This window comes from Neolamprologus brichardi, chromosome 8, assembly GCF_056152115.1.
Source record: "Neolamprologus brichardi isolate AB-2024 chromosome 8, ASM5615211v1, whole genome shotgun sequence".
NCBI classification, from domain to species: domain Eukaryota; kingdom Metazoa; phylum Chordata; class Actinopteri; order Cichliformes; family Cichlidae; genus Neolamprologus; species Neolamprologus brichardi.
The window spans coordinates 8,888,978-8,904,727 of NC_142111.1; the positions used below are offsets into that span (position 1 = coordinate 8,888,978).

The following is a 15,750-nucleotide window of genomic DNA, read 5'->3' on the forward strand; positions in this document are numbered from 1 at the left end:
TCATCATCCTCACCCCCACCGTTGTTATCACCGCAGAGGGCAACCGCCGTCGACAGCCCTTGAGTTATTTTATTTAGACTACACTGACCTCTAGTGGACTTAACGAATAATACAAGTGACTTTCATCCGGGCTCCTTAAAAACCTGCAAAATTATTTGAAATTATTTTATCAAGCAAACTATGGGGCGTGTAAAACATTACCCCCACCAAAAATAAATGTAAAAAATGGTACTCTATTTTTTTTGTTTGTTTCTCGCGAGACAGATGTTGCTTAATCAGTCCTAGTCGAGACCTCACTTGTTAGCCCTGCCCTGGGACCAGCTGCTCTAAATTCTGTACCCTGCAGTATTTTTCCGCGTTCCCCACCGACCACACATTCCCCAGCCTCGGCTGCCTCTTTCCAGAAAACTTTTTCCATCTTCATCAGATACTAATAAGTACACTTAAAGGTTTTACGGGGCTTTTTTTTCCAGCGACACCCATGGGAGAAATGACGGAGGAAAAGAATTGTTCGGAACTTATTACTCAGATATTACAAGAGGCGCCGGCTGCCAGGAAGGACCTTGTTGATAACTGCAGCAACCTCCACCGAGTGGCAGATTACTGCGATAACAATTATGTTCAGGTGAGTAATGCCCCCACTCCCAAAAAAGGGCCACAAGGGGTATATAAACAAAAACAGTTTTCATAGGTTTGCATGTTTAGATCTTTTATAATCATCATCATCATTATTTTAATTAATCTTTAAACAATTCAGGCAGAAGATCAATCCAAGGCGGTTGAAGAGATCAAGGCTTTGGTGAACCAGTCGCTGGCCAGTGTGACCTATCAGATTAACAATGTGGCCAGCTCTGTGCTGAGACTGCTGGACTTACAGGCCAGGAAGATTAAAGACATGGAGTCCTCCATCAACCTGCTGTCACTGGTAAATAGCCATATATTTTTAGTACAGTGCTAGCTGCATGTATGTGAAACTGGTCGTTTATAATGTAACATTTCTGTTTAAAGCCACAGAGTAACTTTGTCAGAGGTTCTCAGGGGAACAAGTGATGTGATTAAGAGTTTTTGCATCTTTCTGACTGAAGCTGTTTCCACTGTGCTTTGCAGGATGCAGCTATCCACTGTGAGAAGGTGGCCAGGAGAGAGATCGGTGTGTTCACTACCCCCAAAAACAAGACTTTTTCCAAGCTTATGACCCCACCAGCTTCAGGCAAGGAGCCCATGGAAGCCTACTCAAGAGAGCCAATCTCGTACTTCATACTGGACAACATAGGACACAGTTTTCAGGTAAAGCAAAATCTGATAGGCTAGTCTTCCTTCTTATTAGATGAAAGCTTTATAGAAAAATCGTCTCCCGGTATGGTACATGTTATATGTGGAGAAGTGCTGTGGCCTTCATTTTTCTTCACTCCACAGGTCACTGAAGCGCCCAGAAAGAGAGCAGGAACTGCAGACAGCATACAGATCGCTGCAGACACCTCTTTGTACGTAGACCCTTCCTCTTTGTGGCTAGTTTTTTATGGAAACACTGACATAATTGTTGTTTTAATTAACACCCTTAACTTAATGAAAATTAACTATTATGATATGGAAAAAGGCGGTATGTTTGTGGGGTTGTTAGCACTGTAATGTCCTGGGTTCACTGTGAGGTCCTGGGTGTGAATGTGAGTGTGAGTGGTCTCTGTGAGCACCAGCACTAGTCTCCTTCATGGTCATGAGTGGCGTTCATGTTTCCAACTTCTTCTAAATCTCTTGATTTCACAAATGTGGACTGTTCCATTCTAAAACACAGTTTCGCTGTCAGGTTATCAGTAGTGCTCATGGTGTTTATGTCTTGTCTACAGCTCCAGTCACGGCATCGCTGTGCCACCACCCTCAGTCCCCGCCAACAACAGCCTGCCTCCTCCTCCTCCAGCCTCTTCAGCCTGTTTGGACCCCGACCTGCCTGCTCCCCCGCCGCCTCCCCCACCACCTCCCTCTTTCTCCATGGACACTGATCTCCCCCCTCCGCCCACCTTCCCCTCGCCCACAGATCTCCCCCCACCTCCCCCTTCACCTCCCCCTTCACCTCCCCCTCCACCAGCTATAAGCCCGTCAAGCACCTTCCCGTCGCCACCTCGTCCCGTATCTGCAGGTTCCCCTCTTCCTCCTCCACCTCCTCTTCTGTCAGGACCACATCTCAACACTGGCACCTCTGTTAATGTGCCACCACCGCCGCCACCGCCTCCCCCGCCTCCCCCACCTCCCCCACCTCCCCTAAGACTGTAACATTACAGTGTTTCTTGTACTTGGTAGAATAACTTCTCATATTACTTGCAGTTACTCAGACTGCGAACAAGGACATGAGATCAACATTAATTTTGTTTCGTTTTTTAGCTTGAGAGCTTGCAGTGGTTTACAGCTAGCCTGTTGAATGGCAGTTCTGTTGGTACAGACAGCCGCTCTACAGATTCCTCCAACATGTCTCAACAACACCTCGACTGCATTCCTTAAAAACAAGCTGAAACAGGGATTCTTGCTCTCCCTTGTCTGCTTATCCCCCCCACCCCAAAATGTGATTTCCTTTCCTTATTACACCTGCATATTGTTACCTTTAATTGCAGTGGACTTTAGCCCAGCGCAGCTGTCAATATACTGTGTAGCAAGAGCATAACTGATGATAAGTTGCGTCAATCTAGGTGATTTCCGCTTCTTAAACAAGTCCATGAGGCTGTACATTGATATAAGTCAACATTCTGCTTAACCTACATATAGCTGAAGGTAAGCTTTATTTTAAAAATGGAAATAATTTGATGAATCTATTAGTAATGGATTTTGTTGAGCGAGGCCCATATCACGAGGAGAAGCCTGGTCACACACAGCCTGTGTCATTACATGTCATTCAAAATGAAAAATAAATGTTTCGTAATTGTCCTCGCTTGCTGTATTCCTCCACTTTGTTTGATCCAAATTTTGTTGAGGTTTAATTTTGTACTGAGGTGTGATATAAAGTGTGTTAGCAACAATTAAACGTTTGTGTTAAATGAAGTTTTAACGTAAATGTTGATTAGCTTTACCTTAAACAACCATTGCCAAGAGTTTATAATATGTGCTGTGACTAAGGTGTAATTCTCCTGTAATTAAATCAGTGTTTTTTATTTCAAATCATAATGTAATTATATCAAGCTACAAATACTTAAAGGTAGGAATAACAGAATAAAATAGGTGGGCAACAACTCGGGTTTTTACAGGAAATAAAGAAATTATATGGTAAATTAATGTTACCGTAAATAAATGCATGTACTGCATAAGTAATTTAAAGTAGTGTAAAATTTCATTGTCATTTTGTGGAATACCAAACACTACTCACGCCTTATTTTATGGGGCGTTGGCCGTGTTATGGGGTGGAATAAATCTTCCCTTTTTACATTTTTATTTAATACTCAATATGTTGATGTTCATGATGGATGTTCTCTAAGTCAGCTGTTCTGTTACAGGCCATACTTGTGACCATATAAGGATAGAGCCAAGTCATCACTGTTTAAACATAACTTTCTAAATACAGGAAATGAGTGCTTCCTGTACCCAGCTTTAAGTATTTGTAGTTAAATGTATTTCATTGTAATTTTAAGTAAAATACATTAAATTCCTTGTAGTTACAGTGAAATTATACCTTAAGTTGTAGGCCATATTATATAAAGTATTTCCAGGTTTTTTTGTTGTAGTCTGACAGTAGAAGAGGATAAAAATCTACCTTTGAACCTCTCCTTAGTAAGACTCAGATAGTGAACACCTGATTGCATAACATCCATAAAGAAGAGTTAAGTTCATAAAGTTAAAAATGAGATTGAAAATGTATTTTTTTTTTTTTGACAAGTGCTCTTTTTTCTTAAACCTTACTTAGGTTTAAAGAAAAATCTGATGGACCTTCTTATTTTTTTGTAAGTATTTCTTTCCAGGGCAAGATTGATACAAACACCTCATTTTATTAATGTTAGTTAATGATTAAGTTGCCTTTCTCTTTCCAGGGTTCCTGGGTTGATTGTCCTCGTCCTTGTGTGCATATTTTGTTGCCTAACTTATAATAGAGAACCAGGACAATACTGCTCATCTAGTTACAATAATTCCCCCGCTGTGTACACGATCCCTATACTGGACGAGCAGCAGCGGGACGAGGAGGAAGTAATTCACATTTACGAACTGTATTTTCAGCCTCCTGTGTACAACTTAAGAAATGACAGTCCTCCTCCTCCATACATAGTAAGTATTCATGCATTTATGACGTCATGATGATGATGATGATGACAATGATGATGCTCATGTTGTTCACTGAGTCTATTCTTAATCCAGTAATAAGCACGCTCCTTCATCAAATGTGTCCTGTTTTTCAGCTTGAACCACCACCCTACATCAACCCACCTTCACCACCACCCTACATCAACCCACCACCCTGCCTCAACCAGTCACCAGCGCCGCCACCACCACTATCATCACTACTACTACCAGCACCACCACCCTACGTCAGTTCACCATCATCACCCTAACTCAGCCCATAACCATTTATGCCTTCTTCCATCCTTTCCAAAATATGAGCATGTATGTGGTCATAAGTTTCATTTGGGACATTCGGTATCTGTTTTAGATTAAATGTTGTAATTCCACATTGTGGGAGAAAGAATCCTGTATTGACATAGTTCATTTCGAACTTGCTCAAATGCACTAATGCACTTACATGTAAAATATGTTTTGGTAAAATGTTTTCTTGTAGTTTTTGTTTTTTGTTTTTGCTGTTTCATTGTAATAATCCTGCTTCACAACAAATTCACATTTAAAAAAACTGACCTGATGTTTTTCAAAGGAAGACCAAGGAGGACTGTTAAATTTATATACGTACATATATAAAAGTCAAGGCATTATGACAGAGCAATGTTCACAGAAAGCATCACAGTACTGAGAGTGTTTCTATTTGAGTTACACATCATCTTATTAAATGGACAGGAACTGAAGAGGACACAGCTTATCGTTGCAACCGTTAGGTCGGATGCCGCTCTAACTAACTTGACACCCTTGGACTAAACTTCAGCCTGAAGCCCTGGAATAATGCACTTAAACCTATTGTCTCACTGTGTTATACCTGTTTTTTTGGAGCACTGTCTGTTCCCCTTGTTTTTTTCTGTTTGTTTTTGTTTGTTTGTTTGTTTTTGGGTTTTTTTTGGGGGGGGGGGAGGGGGTTGTTTTGTTTTGCTTTGTGTTATTTTATTTTACTTATCTATATATAATTTTTTTTCTGGAATAATATCTGAATGATCTACATGGGAGAGTATGTATAACGATATCTATGTGTTTCCCCAACACTGTTCATACACGATGTACGTACATTATTATTATATGCTGAATTTTTTCTATTAATTTCCTCCTCTATTTTATTTGAACTCTCTCTTCCTGTTGGTTAAAATGTTGTTGGAAAAGCAATAAATAAATCTTTGAGAAAAAAAAACACATCATCTTAATAATTAAGTTAATAATTATCTTATTAACAGCTGACCTTTGTACCTGACGTTCAGCTTTTAATACAGTGATATTTAATACACATTCTTTGTTATATCAGGCTGTACAGTGGTTTAAATGTTTCTGACTAATTTTAAACTTTTTGTTTCTGATGGTGATCACTTTGCTGTCCACTCAGCAGTAATTTGTCAGGTTACTCAGAGGTCTACAGTCGAATAAGTCCCATTAAAAACTGCACAACAAACTCATGCATTTATGTTATTATTATCATTATTATTATTATCTAGAATGAGATATTCTCAGAATATGTGAAATATTTCCCTAATTTATATTTTTAGTTAAAATAATTTGTTTTGGTCTTCAAGCTTTTATATTTTTTCAATATTGTGCATTTGAGTGACACACTTTGTTACTCTTGGATAGTATTTTACAATTTGTTGTAATTACATTTCTTTATAAGCAGGAGCTGTCTCTAAAGCCAGAGATTTTAGCGCGACACCACTAACTGTTATTCTACTGCTGAGCGAGAAGGTTTATGTTGTTTACATCACTGATTTCTGGTTAATGGGGTTTTAAAACATCTGTTGCTCCCCCAGAAAAATTTGAATGTCACTTCCTAGATGACATATTTAAGATAAATGGCTCCTGTTCATCTGCCATGACGGGCCATCACTTGGTATGTCACAGTCCACATCTCTTGTATTTAATAGTTCAATTGCCACAAGAAAAAGGGATTAAAAGAAAACAAGATAACGTCATTTAACAGGTGTTAACTACATGTAAACACTACAAATAAAACTAATATATTCCAACAGAGGAATTGGGCAATCAGTCTGGCAAGAATATTGGTCAGTTACAATTTTCAGGTATTTCAATCATCTAAATATTTTGAGTGCTTCCAAATTTGTAAATATCACATATCTACAAAAAATTGTTTTTTAGACTCTTTTAAGTGATAAGGCATGGAGGACTCAAAGTATTACAGACTCACTTGTTCATGTGTGGGTTTTTTGGCGTTAGAATGATATTAGTAAATGGTAAACATCATCTATGCAGACAGAATTTTCCTCTCAGTACTGCAAAATTTATCGTGTTAGAAGTAACAGTCTTTCTAACATTTATTTACTTATTTATTTATTGCATAAAATGATGAGAAAACATAAATTAATTGTATTAGGATATCTTAGATTATCTGTGATAGCTATGTGAAGGGAAACACTATGACCATGATGCCAGGTTTATAAATGGCGGTTAAAAGCTTTAATTTACAATGGTTTTATTCAGTCCTGTGTTGCTGTGTCTTTAAGAAAGACCATATTGCAGTAAAAGCTCTTCACACTGCACCTCCCTAAGTGACATATTATCTTTTATAACAAGCGACAGGTCATGACACTTTCTGTATGTTTGCATTTTGAGATACGGTAAGCTCATGCTACTATAATATTACAATGAGGCTTAAAATCAAGTTTTCATGTTGGTGTGTCATATGTAAAAATTCTGTAAAATCAACTTTGTTTTTGTTTTTGTTTTTTTACCTACAGTTGTACTAAGTGTCATTTTTATGGGATGACAGGTGCGATCTGTTAAAACTCAGTGCGGCACAAAGGGAGATACTGTCTGCTTCTTCTATAGGCTGCTGACAAACACATCAAATGTTTCTTGTTTCTCAACAATTTTTAAAATGACAATACTGTGAGTAAAATATAATAGAGTGACTACAGGTAAACCTTCAACTTAAAGTCAGTACTTCAAGTCTCATATAGTAACTGTTCCTCTATGCTCACATAAAGCATTATGTAAAGGGAGACACATCATTACGTTATGACGCTATGCTTTTTGTTAGCTTTATCTCTATGATTTATGTTAGGAAGATCTTCCTATTGTTTTATTATCATGTAGAGTAGCACGCTATGATAAATCGGACATTATAATTGTTTTTATTCATGTATTTCTTTTACCAAGTAAATACAGATTAAATCATGAATGATTGTCATTTCAAGGATTTATCACAGTTAATGAAAGTCTGTATTTGACATGAGTGGATTGTGGTGTTGAGCTTTTTTCATTCACTATGTGTTTATACATCTCTTTCCATTTAATTATTATTATTATTCATCTCTGGCTCTCTTCCACGGCGTGTCTTTGTCCTGTCTGCCTCCCCTCACCCCAACCCATTGCAATAGATGGCTCTCCCTAAGCGTGGTTCATCTGGAGGTTTCATCCTGTTAAAAGGAAATTTTTCCTTCCCACTGTCTCCAAAATGCTTAGTTATAGGGAGTCATATGATTGTTAGGGTTTTCTCTGGGGTTTTTTTTTTTTTTGTATTATTGTAGGGGTTCACTTTGCAAAATAAAGTGCCTCGAGGCAACTGTTGTTGGGTTTTGTCGCTAATATTGAATTGAATTCAGTAAGAAGCACGGAAAAGCAGTAAGTCTTTTTCTGCACTGGACATCTTTAAAAGGCTTTCTTTTTTCTTGCAGTAATGCCTGCAGATAGACCCAATTCCAGCAATGACTGAGGCGGTGAATATCCTTCAATATATGTGAGTTGTCTCGTTTTGTCAAGAAAAAATCTCTATAAACAAAGGGGATTGCCAATAATTAAATCTTAAAATGGTATAAATGTGTTCCCAGGTTCCCAGTCTTAGTCCTTGCTGTAGCTGCTATACTATTCTGCTTCTATTTCCATGCAAAAAAGAAAAGAGCAGAATTTAATGTCACCATACCGATGCAAGATGACACCAATTCTTCATCACCCATTTCTTTGTCGGCGGATCAGGCAGAAGTGGACACACGTTATGACTGTGATCCTCCTCGCTACAGCACAGTGGATTTCCCACCACCATACTCACTGGTGCGTGACCAAATTCTATAGCTAGCTTCTGAATCACATTGCACATAGATTTGAGCTACGAGCCTAAGGGATGGATCTGTCTCTAGTGGTGAAACCTGGTATAGAGCAACAGACAGAACTAGAGTTCCATTATTAAGCCTGTGTAGATTCACACAGACTACTAATGGTAGTCGTGAGTGACTAAAAAGAAAGAAACTGGGCTTCTTTTCTTTGATTTGTGAAGACATTTCACCTTTCATCCAAGAGGCTTCTTCAGTTCTAAAACAGCAGATGGAGTATTTACTCTCTAGTGGGGTTGTCTCCTTGGAGGTGGCCTGGAAGGTTGTTGACCTACTATTAATCATCTGAGTCGTTACGATGTAAAACAAAGTATATATGACCCTAACGACTCAGATCATTAATCATGGCTCAATGACCCCCAGGGCTACCTCCAAGGTAGCTCTCCATTAGTTGTTTGAGTTAGCCTCTTCACAAACCAAAAAGAAGTCTACTTGCTTTCTTTCCAAACTTTCAAGGCATCCCACCATCCCAAGATGCCACCATTACAAGTGAATGTGAATGTTTTCCCGCCTATATGTTTCCCTTATCAACTGAAAGTGGTTTTATTGCAAAGCAGAAGCATGTGGGAACCAAAAAATGTATGCAGCAAGTGGCAGACCATCTAAAGTTTAGGAGGTTGCTGAATGCTGAGGCACATGATGTGCCGAAATCGAGCTTAATGGCATGGGTGACCATGGCTGAGATGTAATATCTAGGTGCCCCATTACTTTGTTCATATAGTGCATGTAAGCCTTTGTGGTGCACATCTATGTGATGGATATGCCCGCATAAGCAAATGATAAATGAAAAAAAAACAAACAGATTTGTCCTACAGAGATTTGAATTGCAGAAAAAATAAATTAATGAAATGATTAAATTCCACCCGGCGTTATCTTGAAAGGACTGCAATGTCCTCAAGAAAAAAAAAACACTTTTCACACAACACTGGTTATTAATTTCAAACCTACAAACTAGTAAGAAAACCAACAAAAATTTTTATCTTTATTTTGAAAACACAAAGCTTTTCCAGTTAGCTTAGCCTTAGCACAAAGACTGCAGGGAAAACAGTCTGAGTCTGGCAAAATAAAGCAATAAGGCTCATTTAGCAGTTGCTGTTAAACTCACCAGTGAACCGCTGGTTTATTTATGTTGGCTTAATCGCTGCAAAAACTAAAACATAAAACAAGCTTGTGTACAGAACTGCTTCTTGGCTGCACGCAATTGTTTCCCATTTCCAGATGTTTCCAGTGATTGAACTAATCTAAAGCTTACTGAGTGTTGGGAAAAGCTGGGAAAAAGCTTTACAGGCAATGCAATTAAACACTGTGCAATAAATTCAAACTGAACTGTGTAAGGACAGTCTAACTTTGAACTCTACTTTCCTACAGTTTGATCCCAGGCTCATAGGTGTCTGCCCAAGTAGCCCACCGCCTGCCTATGACATGTATCCAATAATGCTGCCTCTGGCACCTCATTACTGGACGACACCAACTGGACATCAACAACCAACCCCATCATCCTCGGGCAATAATTCTGCTCACCCAAATCCTCAGAGGTCACACAGATTACACTCGACTTGAACTGTCAACAACAGCAAAATGTATCATGTCTCATATATGCATTTAAAACAGTGTTGTTTTCTCTTTTATTGAATATAACTTGAAGTTTAAAAATGATTATGCACTATGCATATTCTCTATTTCAATTTTAATAGTTGTTATAGGAAGATTCAGACTACAGTGTAGTAGTTCCCTGGTAGAACCATAAAAGCACCATGTATTTCTATATGTTGCATTATATACTCTTTATTACAATACAGTACGTACAGGTTGAAGGAAAAATAACATAAACAATGAATACGTTGCCAGAATTTCTTTTTTTAATTTTCTGAGTAACATGTACAGTGATAGAAGTGAAATGTTACATGATGAAAAAATATAACGTTTCCTTGGCTTTTCAACCATGTTAAGGCAAAAGTAAGCATTAAATCGAAGCCACTGATAAATATTTTTACTGTTTGTACATGAAAATAACAAAAAAAGTACTTCCATCAACTAGCCAACCAGCAATGTTAGGTTACATGTTTGCCTTACACAATCAGTGCATATTGTAGGCTACTTCGTCAGGTATTTTTCTTTCTTTTTCTTAATAGAGCTTAAGTGTTCTCAGTGCTACAAATACAAGTCCGACAGAATCAAGCAGACAGAAGTGACACGCTGTGATCCACTGGCTGGATCCTTTAACTGTCAAACAAACTAGAGCTTTACCAGCACGGGACAGGAAATGTTCAACGTATTCAACATTGAAAAGCAAATAAAACAAACTGAGACTTCAGGAATACTGCAGAAGGTCTCACTCTGTTTCTGTATACATATACATAGATATATATGAGAGTGTGTGTGTGCACATTAGGGTATCTCGTGTGTATTGCATGTATCTTCAAAATGATCTATTGCTGTTCAGTTTTCAAATCTGTGGACACAAACGAGATTACGCACAGTTCTGAACACATACAATCATACTGTATGATCAAATGATAAAATAGAGAGAATTTGATACAAATATGACATTTGGTATCTTTTATCCTTAACCAATCTGTCCTACCGATCCAATGTAAACATTACACTACATAAAGTATTTAAGATTTAAAGGCTAAAACGTTAAATGTCCTTCAAGGAAAACCTCCAACATAGCACTGTTACTTGCAAAACATATGCATTACTCTAAGTCTATATCCACATTTATGATAACACACGCACACTCACTCGCACTATTGCACTGAACCTCATAATTACCTCTAAGTCCTTCTTTACAAACATCAATAGAGCTTTATTCCAGTTCTGACAAATAAAGTACAACTTGACCTTAGGCTCAACAGAGGAACACTAACTTTGTACAAAAAAAATGCTCTACATGAGGCTGGTCTTCTGCAGTGTATCCGCTTCTTCACCACACGCCTCTGCCACCAATAGCTGCATGTGGAAACAACCCACCCCACCCCCCCCTCTGGAGCTACCAGTGATGTATCGTCCCTCAACCTTTGGCCTGTGACCTTGGCACCTTGTTGGCGAGCTCTCGGTGACTCTCAGAAAACCCAGCTGACAGGCACCCACTGGTGCTCTGTCGACAGTTTCTCCAGCGCCAGCCGTAGACTTCGGAACGCCGCCTCGAGGCCGTCGTTTATGATGCAAAGGTCAAAGTAATGTCCATAGGCTCTCTTGATGCGCTCACTCTCATCCACCGTCCTCTTTAGTTCTGAGTCCTGAAAGGAGTGTGTCAGGGAGAAGTGCTTTAAGGAAAGAATTGTAAACACTGTTAAAGCTACTGACACCAAGGGAGTGGACATAATGTTAAGAAACCAGAGAACTTTCACGACCCACAGCGAGCAAATCCAATATATATTTTTCAAACTGCAAAAATCCGTGCAACAAGTCATGGTCATAAAGTTTTTACAACTCTACCTGATTCAAGTCAATTTGACCGGTTTCTCCTTAAAGGTCACCTCTTTGGGCTGCTTCCAGCGAGGTTTCTATTTCTAAAGTGCTCTCTGGAAATCATGCTAATCAGGTGAGCAATTTAAATATACCAGCAGCAGTGGAAGCGAGTGCACCAAAGGAGCACATAAAGAAAGCCTTAAAGTCAGTTTAAATCAGTAATAACTTAAATAAATAAATAATAAAACATGTTTTGGGGTGGAAATGTGCAAAGACTTTTGCTACAAGTTTAAATATATATTTCTACATTGCACAAAAAATTACAGGAACACATCAAATGTTTTGGTTCAGATGTTGTCAAATCTTGAATGCTCCACCAGTGTTAGGAGTTGGGTTCTGGTTATGTGGTGTTTTTGTTTGTATGTGTTTTTTGGTGCCTCCCCTTTTGTATAGGTAGGCGGGGCAGTGAGTCACTGAACCTGGCACACCTGTTACTCATCAGATGCTTTCCTCAGAAGTGTTCTTTAGGAGCTTCCTGACAGAGGACTAGTGTCGGAGTATTGGTGTTTTTGGAGCGTCTGAAATTCTGCCCCTGCCTGCTGAAGCCCTTGGATTATTTTGGTGACTGTAAGGTGACTAGGATTTTGCCTCAACTGGTTTGTTTTCCGTCTGGAGGTTTTGGCATCAAACAGTACCAAGTAAGCTCTCCAACTCTCGGTAAAGTTTACTCTAAGCTTTTCTCGGTTATCAGGCAAGACCCTCCTAATTCTCGTCCCTCTCCTTTTTTAGATCGAGTGCACTACCTGTGTGTGTTTTCGTCACCTGCACGTCCTGGCTCCACGTCCCCATTCATACACTGTTGTATATATTTTGTCCTTGTAAATACCTCCCCCTCACTGTAAATAAACTATCTTCACCGCAACTCTGCCTCCGTGCGTTCTGCTTCCTGGGTCCATCTGCATTTGCCATAACAACCAGAGTAACTGATATGAGCTGTTTCCAGCAACACAGGGGTCGCATCAAACCATAGAGCCAACAGCTACATCTCATTTGTTACTGTGCGCCTCTAATGATCTTGGTAGAGAACGAATGAAAGCACAGACTTACTGTTAACTGTTTTGTGACAACTCCTGACTCAATTGCCGACCTATTCATAGCTTTGAGGACCTCAAAGTCTGGGGCTTCGATGAACACAACGTAGGGCAGGAATTCAGATGTCCGCAGGACTTTAATAGCCTTAAGAGAAAAGCAGAAACAGTACAGATGTTTTACAATCACTGCATCACTTCGCCGCAAATGAGCAAAAACACTCAAACAAATCCAATAGAAAAGCTAAGAATCCCATTTAAAAAAACACCTGCAGCGTCTTCCTCTGACTTAGTTAATAAGATGTGTAAAAATAATTATCTGAGTGGATGCAGATCATTAAGAGATCCTCTTGGATAAATATTGATGAAAAGACTGAAAGCATTTCAGCAGCCACAAGCTGTTCTATCCTGGAGAAATTAAAGTGTAACCAAATAAAGAAGGTAAAGCTGTTTCCTCTACCTGTGGGTTAACATCCAGGATGCAGATCTTTCCTGTTTCTATCACATCGTGTATGGAGCTGATCTTTGTGCCATACAGGTTCCCGTCATACTCGCCGTGCTCCAGGAAACGCCCGTTTTTGATGTCACATTCCATTTCGCTGCGGCTCATAAAGGAGTACATCTGGCCATCTCTCTCATCCACCTTTGGTTTTCTAGAGGTGACTGCGTCATTGCAATAAACAGAAACATCTTGGTTTTTTTTTTTTAAACTGATCTGCACTAAAGGTTCAACTTCAGCTACAACAAAAACCTGCTTGTGCTTTAATTGGTGAATATGGCATCGTGTGATGATAGCTTTACTCACAGGGGATTGTGGTGCCGTAGCGTTGGGGATCTGACACCAGCAGTTTGTTCTTCAGGCTACGACGGCCGACACCCTGAGCTCCGATCAGAACCAGAGTCTTCCTCCTGAAGGGCGGGACTTTGGCAACCTCCTCGTAGATCCGCAACTCATGACGATCAAATTCTAATCGGGAAGTAATAATAAGTCAAACTGACACAAGAAAAAAAACAACAAAAATCACAAGGTAGTGGATAATTTTGCCCAAAGCTCATATAAAGTTACCTGCATTCTTGGTGGTCAAATACATCATCTTTTTCTTCTTCTTACCCACCACTCCTGCACAAAGAGGACCTGAGACAGAGCAGAGAGAAAAGCAACATCAAACCTTCAACCACTCCAACAAAATACCTCTGAAAACACTCCAAGAGCTGATGAAAATGTAAAGCATTGGAGGGTTTTAAAGAGACCACTAGATGGCACTGTGCGCCAATACTAATTAGTTGTATACAACCAATCTGCTGCCAGGGACACCTGTGACTGCACGATCTGCTGACCGTCTGTTCAGTGTGGCAGATTATTTGGCATAGGAGAGAGTATCTTCTAGAAGGAAAGTAATACTTGGAATCATGAGTACTCACATACTCAGTACTATCCTGATGACAAATTCACCTTGTCAAAGTAGGGCAAAAAATAATTATGACTTTGCTCTGAACAGCTATAGTTCTAATTATTAAATATTGTGTCCCAACTATATAGATCAGTGGATAAACATTATTGTATCAATTTCCAAATGTTTCATTCTCTCTCTGCTGGTATATGTGGAAAATATGCTGATAGACAGCTGTGTCCTTCCTGAGCTCCAAGGGCAGTTCTTCCTCTCCTCTACAAGTGAAGGGTATGCAGCTGGCTATGACTCACCACCTGTTTTGTTGCCACTGAGCAGAGCAGAGCAGTCAAATCTAAAGAAACACGGCGTCTCATGAGAGGAGAGATCATTATTGATCAGGTTTTACGGACGGTTGTCTTATCACCGCTCATCAATCAAGCCTTCTTCTCGAGGAGTGGTAGCGCTTGAATGTCAGACCCTGCAGCTTAATAACCAACAGATTGGATCAGGCCACCTGAGTCACTCCGATGCTCATTACCAGTTCAGCACTCTCTGACTGAGGAGCAGACTGAAGAGGTGAGAGGAGGATGAGCAAACAGCGCCAGATGAAGCACTTGTATGATATGGAGAGGAACAGATGTTGGCTTTGTTGCCGGGGTGTTTGTGCAGCGAGGAGCCTGTATCGAATCTGCATAATGAGAAGCGCTTCTCTGCTCTGCTGCATACTGCTAATAGGTGTACCTGTAGTAGCGAGCTCCAGATCTCTCTTCACAAAAGCCTTCCTCTTCTCCTCAAGTAGCTGGCTTGGAATTAGTCCTGCGCTGCCACCTTCTATATGACAGGCCTACGAAGGGGAAACGCACATGCAACGTGAAGCAGCTAACAAATCGAAACATCTTATGTGGCTAAAATACGCACATGTGGCTGTACTAACCTGCCACCAGTTGAGGTCCTCCTGGTTAAAGATCTGCAGAATGTCTCCACTGTTGAAGCTAAGCCCCGCCTCCTTGCATGGAATCAGGTTATCATGAGACGGGTCGTAATCAAAGTGACACTTCACAAAGGCCTGAATGAACAATTACATTAGAGAGAGGGAACATGTCAGTCAAACCTTTTACACCCAATATAGAATCGTGATGCTTCCTGTGTGTACACGTGATCGGCTTAGATGGACTGGATGACCGACTGTCCATCAATATGAAACAGCCCTTGCCCATGTAAAGCCTTCCCTATCTCCCAGCTCGCTCTTCCGACAGCTCAAGCCTACAGGATTCAGCTCATAAACCAAACCATCTATCCCAACCCCCACTGATAGGACAAGGAGTCGACGGACTGAGACAAAAAAAAAAAAAAAAAAAAAACACGGAGAAAAAGAGGGAGAGAGAAATAAAGAGAGAGCCAAAATCTGTAGCCATGGCAACCATCCCCTCCTCCCCCCTCCGCGCTTGACGTCGTCTC

The 15,750-nt window shown here is 39.9% G+C and overlaps 2 protein-coding genes across 3 annotated transcripts in view; one reads left to right on the forward strand and one right to left on the reverse strand.

The window, feature by feature from the left end:
• Window positions 1-356: 356 nt before the first annotated feature.
• abi3b (ABI family, member 3b) lies at window positions 357-2,268 on the forward strand. Its single transcript, XM_006800994.3, has 5 exons — window positions 357-625; window positions 758-925; window positions 1,108-1,287; window positions 1,417-1,484; window positions 1,845-2,268. The coding sequence occupies exons 1-5, from the start codon at window positions 482-484 to the stop codon at window positions 2,266-2,268; spliced, it is 984 nt and encodes a 327-aa protein (XP_006801057.1). The 5' UTR covers window positions 357-481.
• A 7,906-nt stretch (window positions 2,269-10,174) lies between these two features.
• The window catches only part of mpp2b (MAGUK p55 scaffold protein 2b), a 53,955-nt gene continuing 48,379 nt past the window's right edge, over window positions 10,175-15,750 (reverse strand). For both annotated transcript variants that reach the window (XM_006800996.1, XM_006800995.1), the window contains 7 exons: window positions 15,227-15,358; window positions 15,034-15,136; window positions 13,968-14,036; window positions 13,707-13,868; window positions 13,362-13,564; window positions 12,921-13,049; window positions 10,175-11,641 (listed from right to left, as the gene is read on the reverse strand). In XM_006800996.1, the coding sequence (XP_006801059.1) occupies window positions 11,465-11,641; window positions 12,921-13,049; window positions 13,362-13,564; window positions 13,707-13,868; window positions 13,968-14,036; window positions 15,034-15,136; window positions 15,227-15,358 (975 nt within the window). In that variant the 3' untranslated portion in view covers window positions 10,175-11,464. The remainder of the gene's footprint in view (window positions 11,642-12,920; window positions 13,050-13,361; window positions 13,565-13,706; window positions 13,869-13,967; window positions 14,037-15,033; window positions 15,137-15,226; window positions 15,359-15,750) is intronic.